Genomic DNA, 8775 nt, shown 5'->3' with positions numbered 1-8775 from the left:
GGTAATAGTGGTAGAGATGGTGATTGTAGTGATACTGGTGGAGGTAGTAGTGGTGGTGGCTAGGTTGTGATGGTAGTGCCTTAGTGGTGGTAGTAATAGCAGCAAGGAAGAATAGAAAATATCAGAAAAGAGTTTGGAAGGACAGGTGTAGCGTGAGGGCGAGAGAAATATACGGAAATAAAAAAAAAGTCTTGTTCATAGATCTTTGAACATATAACTCAAATATCACTGGATATAATACATCAATACCTACTGTAAGTTAACAGATATGTCAGCAACTTCGCAAGATCTCAAGCATGTAACGTCAACAAGTAAAAGTACAAAAAAAAGTAAAAAGTTGAGTCCAACAACTCATTTCCAAAGACGGCCCAGTATTTTTCGAACACTTTCACTCCACCGCAGCTCATAGTAGTTCGGTTAACTTTGTCATTACCTTTCCTAAGTTTAAGCCTTGATTAGGTTGAAATCTATAAAATATCCCAACAAGTTGATGGGTTACGCCTAAAACTAACTAGAAAAAGCTTGACCAAACTTGCCTCAAACTAGCCTTGGTTCGGGCCCGCCCTGGCTGGGTTAAATTAGATAGATGTGAAAATTGTTTCTGGTACTCGACTAATTTATTTCTAAACCTGCTTTTGGTAATTAAGATTGTCTTGAAACTATCAACATCTGTGTCTACTCTCTGTTGTCTACTGCTGTCGCTTTCCTGTCATCATGCGTCTGTTGTCTACAAGTGACTCACTGAAGACGAAGAGGAAATGTTTAAGTAGTTTGTGGTTTGCTATACTACATGGTCGGGGAAAGATGATTGGGGAAGTGCCTGCAGGTCGCGGTTATCACACTCTATATATCACCAAGGAAACGGCAGTCTTGTAGCAGCCATTCACTGATCTTTGAGGGCAATTTTATAAAGTGGTAGATTTCAAAGGTACAACGTCAATATATCTTTGACATTTATGTACACTCCTAACTCTAAATAATGAAGAACAAAACTAAGAGGAAACGTTGTTGCGATAATTCACTCTGCGAAACGTTTCCCCCACTTGAGTTGCCAACTTTTTTTTTTAATTCCCGTGTTTATATGGCGGCCATGTTATGACGTCGTGAAACTTGGGGTGACAAGTGTGGGGCGCCTTCAGTCTGAGGTGGGAAGTGGTAGTGTGTGTAACTAGCATCTTGAGCATGAGTGCAGCAACACCATACGCAACATGATGTTTTTGGTTAGAATGGTGAGAAGAACTAAGGGTGTTGCTAGCATCTTGAGCATGAGTGCAGCAACACCATACGCAACATGATGTTTTTGGTTAGAATGGTGAGAAGAACTAAGGGTGTTGCGAGGTAGTTTCCAGTAAAGTGCTAAACTGGACATCTCGCTGTGTTGACTTTTTCCAAGCAATATTATTACAAGATTAAAAAGTTTATAATAATTTTTGGTATATAAAATGATGATATGTTTCTTAATATTTGGAATAGTGAACAAGATGTGAACATTAGCCAGTTGTAGAACCCTGTAAGAGGTTCTGGGTTCAGGAGCACCATGCAGGCAGCCTCCAGAAGATTGAAACATGTAGATGCAGTTTCTTGGATAACGGGTTCTCTGGCATCATCTATATAGCTTGTTGCGCAAGATAAAAACTTAGATTGACAGCTGAATAGTAACCGGTGATTGTTGGTTGTATGTACCGCCGGCTATCTGCCTCTAATGATGGTGACGCTGTATATAACTGTAAGCTGATGTATTGATGACAGTATTTTTTATGTACGGCTCAGCGATATTGTGTGTATGTCAAGACCTCAGGGAAATATCTAAAATTGATGTTGCGGGTCGTCTCTCTGTTTAATGGGTTACTCCGTCCCGTCAATCATCCCCTCGTGTGACTTTGTACATTGTTTAATATACAGTACATGTTAATTTGTAATTTAAGATACTTTAACCTTAGGTGTAGGTACGATTGTTAGTACAGATATATGAAAATAATGACAGTAGGCAAACATTATATGAGAAATTAGTTAATTATATGGCGTTATCTTGCAGACAGATGGTACAGTATCCCGTGTCATGCGTGAACAGATAAGCAGATCATCTAACTGTACATGTCATTAATGCATATCACTTATTGTACGGTATAGAAAATTTTATATATATACTTAAGTCTTGTCATTCATTTAGATAGTAAACAACGGTAGCATCTTTATATGTTGAACAAGTGTTAGATAAGGTTTCTGGCCATTCATACAAGTTATACGAGTATATATTTCCTCTCCTTATACAGTTATGTGTGACGGCGAGTGTGTTGGTTTGGTGGCCGCGGGGGAGTAACTGCATTGGAAATGGTGGTCTGGAGGGCACGGAGTCAGTTCCCACCAAGTTGAAGGGACCGGAGGGCTCCTCACTCCTGCTGGTACTTCCCAGTCAGGACCTGCGATACACTAAACCTCAGCCGGGTCGTCCAGACGGTGCCGGAGGGACTACCATCAGTACCTCAATACATGGTGAGCTTGTAAAGGATGATGACTGTCTAGTATGCTTGTTAAGGACGGTGGCAGTGTCTGGTGAGCTTGTAAAGGATGGTGACAGTGTCTAGTGAGCTTGTAGAGGATGGTGACAGTGTCTGGTGAGCTTGTAAAGGATGATGACTGTCTGGTATGCTTGTGAAGGACGGTGGCAGTGTATGGTGAGCTTGTAGGGGATGGTGACAGTGTCTGGTGAGCTTGTGGAGGATGGTGACAGTGTCTGGTGAGCTTGTAGAGGATGGTGACAGTGTCTGGTGAGCTTGTGGAGGATGGTGACTGTGTCTGGTGAGCTTGTGGAGGACGGTGACTGTCTGGTGAGCTTGTAGAGGATGGTGACAGTGTCTGGTGAGCTTGTAGAGGATGGTGACTGTCTGGTGAGCTTGTAGATGATGGTGACTGTCTGGTGAGCTTGTAGAGGATGATGACAGTGTCTGGTGAGCTTGTAGAGGATGGTGACAATGTCTGGTGAGCTTGTAGAGGATGGTGACTGTCTGGTGAGCTTGTAGAGGATGGTGACTCTGGTGAGCTTGTAGAGGATGATGACAGTGTCTGGTGAGCTTGTAGAGTATGGTGACAGTGTCTGGTGATCATTTGCATGGTTTGACATGTACAGGTAGTTGCAGCAGTGGTTAGCGAGTTGAATATTGTTAATGTGTTGTCAGATGATAATATAAGCAGTGATCTTTAACGAATAGGTTTGTCGTGTTAAAGTTACTGTCAGTAACAGAACCAACACAGAGACTCATTCTTCCTCAGATCGGGGTACCGCAGGGAGACAGTTCTGGGGTCTGAACAACAACAGAGAGTTACCAAGTCGTCCTGGGAACAACCAGATGAGTGGTGGCGATCTAAACAACCACATAATCGGGAGCAGCCCTGAGGGAGTCGTGTCGATGGTGCAGAGCTTCGTGGAGGACATGACGAGAAGGCCCGCTGGTACGCGTCCTGGCTATGTCATGGTCAATTCCCGTAATCCTGTCCTCATCCAGCAACTAGTGACTGCCCTCACCCAACGCTATGGCTCCACCTCCGTCATCCAAGACCCCGGCACCATCCAGAATATCGTTAGCATCCAGGACCCTCAAAGCAATAACAATGAACCCTCCCAGGACACAGGGAGCGACATGCCCGTGTTCCCGCTGACAACAACCTGGAACCACACTCACAACAGCATTGAGTCAAGGGATCCAGAGGTGGAATACATCAGGCAGCAGTTGGCCGCCATAGCTCACATCTCCGTATCTAGTGGCAGGTTGGTTAACGACACTACGCCAGACCCCCTCAACACCACCACCCCCACCCCCACCCTAGCCCTTAACCTTACAGCTGACACCACAACTGCAGCACAGACTCACCAAGACGATCAAGCTGGAAATATAACAACTAGCCCGGACGAACAACATTCAGGGATGCAAAGTATCAACGAAACTAAAGCGAGCATCCTTCTGAGTTCATCTCAAGATCATCAGGGCATCAACCAGCACATCAGTTCTGGTAGCTCCTTCACTCATGAGCAAATCAAGCTTCAAGATGTGAATAATGATGGGCCGTCAACCTTAAACGAAACCGAAGAGCAGCGGGTTGAAGATGTAGAGAAATTTGAACATTTACAGGGCGAAGAGATTATAGAAAATAACTGGAAATTAAATGAAAATAAAACCGCCATTAATAACAATGTTAGACAGTCCGGTGTTTACATCAACAATATTTTCTACTCAGAGGTGATGCCAGAAGACGACTCTGGAAACATTATCGTGGATACTACAGGAACCAAACAATCATACACACCAAATACTGGCGAAACCAGATCGCCTTCCAGCATTATCTCTGACACTAATATTGCCAACCCTCCCAGCTCTACACTCGGTTTTAACAACAGTGTCTTAGAGACGGACCTAAACATAAACGAAATATTAACTCAGGAATCTACCCTAAACAACGCGGCATTTGCAAGTGAGGTACCGAAAGTTACTAACGTCCCAGAGGAAGATCCTGCCGAAAGGGACGCCATGAGGGAAGTAAGTACCACGGGGTATGAGGATTATTACGAGGAAATAGACGGAGAGATGGTCCTCAGCCCCACCAAGTTTATGAGGAAAGGCGGACCCATAGTACCAGATGATTACCCAAGTTACCATGATTACTCTCAGACTGACGGAGAGGACTCGGTTAGTGACGATCAGCTAAATAAGACACAACACAACACAGGACTGGGTAATGATATTAGACCAATCGGAATGAAGCACAACTCTCTGAACCAAGTGAAGCACTGGACCTTAAGTGCTATTCCTTCTGCCAGTAAAGTTAATAATTTTCCAGACAGTTTCAATTTGCCCTCGACCAGTGTAGATGAAGATGTAGGTATGGTCGGCCAAGGCTCGATAATCAATCCCTATATAAATCCCGTATTATATGAACAGCATTTTGGTGAGCTAAATAGCCCTGTGACTCCAGTATATCATCAACTACATCCAGTATTTGATGTGAGTCCAAGTACTGGCGGCACGGGGTCACATGAGCAGCTAAACTTTGAAGAAGGGGTCAACAGTGGTTATTATGGCAGTGTGTATGAAGGCCCAAATGTTACAATTCAACTGAATCAACATGTAGATAACGATAAAACTAAATCCGGAATCTATCATCTGCATCCCAACTCTGACAACATACTGACCTCGCTTCATACTTCTCATCCCACTGACGCAGTTTTAGCAGGTCATGTGAAACATGTGTCCCACACCGGCGGTGGAGGAATGGCTCCTATGGATCCTCAGCTGCTAGAAAATTTGTGGAACATAAGTGACAAAGATCTATCCAAAATGGCGCTGCTTCAGGAACTGGACAGAATTCCTGTTGTATATGACGGCGATGAAGAGCTTATCGCAGACGCCCCTAGTCTTGAAGCTCTTCCCACGGACGTACTGAACCAACTAGCTGGTATGAATAACGGCGAGCTGGAGACTTTAGGTCTATTAGACCAGATGAAGACCATGACTGGAAGGTCTAGTAGTAGTAGGGACTCGAGTGTTAGTCCTCTGAGTGAGGACGTGTCGGAGAAAGACAGCAAGAATCAAAGGTTGCAGCAGCTGACAAATACAAGCGTCACCCCCCATAGTATCGAAGAGTCGACGGCCTCTTACAGCAGCAGCCCCGGGGAAGTAGCGAAAGGTGACTTGCGAGTTCCAGTTCGTATCAATTTTACTGCTGGAAATTACCGCCAAAGTGACTTAAGCATTAACGACCACCCAACACAACATCTACCACCCAATTTCTTCCCCACGCGCCCGACTCAGTCCCTACACCAAGGGTCAAGTCACCATGGGGAGGGAGGTAATGGGGCACATTTGACTCGGGAGCAACAAGAAATTATTGCGCGTTTGCCAGTAGGGATGCGGCCGGTGGTGTCATCCATAGTGTTAGCGGTACAGGCACCCTCCTCCCTCACCACCACCACTACCACCACCGGCCCCCAACACTACCCGTTACTTTACCCATATGCTTACCCATACCCGCCGTACCCGTATTACCCTCCTCCCAGCTTTCCGCACCCACCCCTAACACCACAGACACACCCAGCCACCACCACTGTCCCTCATAATCACGACAGCCACCACCCTCACCATACTCCCGCTACATTTGGCCACAGTACACATGATGGCAACGGTGCACATGGTGGCCACGGTGTACATCGTGGTCAAGGTGCACAGGATGGTCACGGCGCACATAATAGTCATGGTGCACATGGTAGTCACGATAATCACAGTGAACTTGGTTCCCAAAACAACCGCACAACACAAATAGCTCACACCACTTCAGCCAACCACATAAGCAATGACCCAGACGAGGATCACCACCTGGGCACCTACGGACATGCACATCTTGAGAGCCAGGGTGGTCATGGTGTTCCAGGGAGCAGTCATGATGATAATGGTGGCGAGGATAATGCGGTATGGAGGTCAGACAACACTCCCCGACCCGTTGTGGTGACCCCAAGTGCCTCGCCTAGGATTTCCGGAGTGGCCCCTGCCCGTGGGGTCCCCGGGAGAGTACCCCTTCCCGGAGGTGCCGTAAGCGTTACCCAAGGCTCCGTAGTGTCAACATTAAACCCCGTCATCGGGCTATCCAGACTCGGGGAGTTCGACAACTCTGGCTTAGAGGACGTCGTGGAGACGAGCATCAGGGACAACAATAACAAACCCAGCGGTGTCAATCGTATTGGTCCCTCGCGGCCAGACAGAAACCAAGGTTTATTGCAACTACGCCAAGAACCTTTCCAGATGGGGCACGGACGACCATCTGGCGGCGGTTTCGTGAACTACCGCCCCCCTCAGCAAACCAACATGCAGATGGGCACACCCGTAGTTAACGTGGTGATGCCTGAAGCCACGAGGCCTGATCCCACTCCCGCAGAGGAAGAACCTGGTCCTCTCATTGAACCTGGTGTGACCCAAGAGGATGCAGCTGTCACTAGAGCCCCTCAGACGATGGACCGCGAGGAGGCAAACTCTCTCTTACAGTCTTTGTTCTCGTCGCCGACATTGCTGCTGCTGGGCATCGTGTTCGCCACCAGTGCCGCTTACATGGCAATAGCGATGGAAGAACAAGCGGCGCAACAACGATTCCAGCAAGCTCAGTTGGCGGCAGCATTTGGCGGACAGCCGTTCCTGCCTGGAAGACGACGACGCAGCCTAGACACTCTTCCGTGGTACCCGACAGTCCCACCCATTCTCAAGGTATCACAGTGACTAGCATACATCTTACTAACTTGTTCTATAGTTTTCTGATATGAATGCCACGTACGGGTAAAATGGCAGGATGGTTATCGTCCTGGGTTGGCAATCCTTTGGTGCCGTATTCAAATCTTAATTAAGTGGGCATTATGCGATTGATAGTCGGTGTGAATCAGTACCAGTAATACACTGTAGCCACCAACTTGTAGTGTGAGTCCGGAACCAGTGGTATTGCCATATCACCACTGGCTTTATAAACCAACTGCTTTACAAATATCCAGACCAAAGGGGAGACTGAAATATCCTATCTCAACCAATATGTAATAACGTGACACCAGGCCTACGTGACAGACACCCTGGGTTAATTTATAACTTCTTGGTAAACTTTACTAAGCTAACCAAGCTAGAGAGTGGGTTACATTGTCAGGACATAAGCCTCGTGTATCTATCGTCTATTACTTCACAAAGTAAACAATAATAATCAGTTTCCCTATGTACTGCACAATTTAGCGATCATTATCTTACTGTAACTTTCCCTTTCCTCTGTTTTGTAAGAATATGAGACAGTACGAATGGTGGATTTTTTAAACTAATGTACTGTAGATATATTATAAACTACTTAAAAATACAAATTAAGCATCAACTTCATATTCCATACTAAGTTCTACAAGTTGTGAGGGAGTGTTAGATATAAGATGGAGGACATTTCCCCAAATGTTTTCTGACAAATAATTTTCAGTTTTTTCTCAAAATGTCTTTCGGGTGTTTTTGTAAAGCCTTCAGTTGGTGATGTACATGTGTGTCCTTGGTGTTGCCAGTACTAGAGGAAGGTTTTTGTTGTATTGTTATAAGTGAGGCTACTGAACTAGTGGCATTATTGGGCATTAATAAATAAAGCATCTCAGTTATATTTAGTTTTATTGTTAAGACCTGTGAAAGAAAATACTGATAAATAATCTGAAATTAGACACTTGTTTGCGTATGAACACAGATTTAAACACATACCCATGATAAAAAAATATTTGGGAATTTTGAACTCATCATTAGTAACACACTGACTATGCTCTTTGTGGGAGAACACGGCGCCACATGATTAAATTTCAACATCAAATAACTGAAGCATTTTGGATTGTCTTATCTGATAAGAACCACTAAACTCGGAGCTGTTTATAAGAATTAAATTTAAAAAAAATAAACCACAGAAATGAATAACGATGTGGGTATATTGTGTTAGTTACATTTATCAGAAAATCAGACGTGAATTATCTTTTGTCGTCCCTTATGTCTGTCTACTCCTGTCCTGTAGTGACTCACAACTACGTGACCATGACGTCACCAAATGACGTCACCTCTGTATCTTGGTTTCGTTAATTCCACTGCATATTTACTCCCAGATGTATTTAATTTTATTTCCAGTTTAGATGCTTATTATACAATATATATATTATATTTATAATTTATGTAATTCATTTTAATGTATTAGAATCTGTGAATGAATAAAATTAAACCTAATAGAGGTTGATAAACCGTGACA

At 44.6% G+C, this 8775-nt stretch overlaps 1 protein-coding gene across 2 annotated transcripts; it reads left to right on the top strand.

The window, feature by feature from the left end:
- Positions 1-1125: 1125 nt before the first annotated feature.
- LOC121856449 lies at positions 1126-8149 on the top strand. Of its 2 annotated transcripts, none has more exons than XM_042352045.1 (3): positions 1126-1229; positions 2274-2493; positions 3271-8149. In XM_042352045.1, exons 1-3 carry the CDS (start codon positions 1209-1211, stop codon positions 7254-7256), a joined length of 4227 nt encoding a protein of 1408 aa, XP_042207979.1. In that variant the 5' UTR covers positions 1126-1208; the 3' UTR covers positions 7257-8149. The 2 variants fall into 2 exon arrangements, with proteins under 2 accessions (XP_042207979.1, XP_042207980.1); XM_042352046.1 differs by lacking the exon at positions 1126-1229 and adding an exon at positions 1246-1312.
- Positions 8150-8775: the final 626 nt, after the last annotated feature.

Source organism: Homarus americanus, unplaced genomic scaffold, assembly GCF_018991925.1.
Source record: "Homarus americanus isolate GMGI-L3 unplaced genomic scaffold, GMGI_Hamer_2.0 scaffold29324, whole genome shotgun sequence".
In the NCBI taxonomy this organism is placed as follows: domain Eukaryota; kingdom Metazoa; phylum Arthropoda; class Malacostraca; order Decapoda; family Nephropidae; genus Homarus; species Homarus americanus.
Note: the sequence above shows the minus strand (reverse complement) of the source record. Positions and strands in the feature narration are given on the sequence as shown.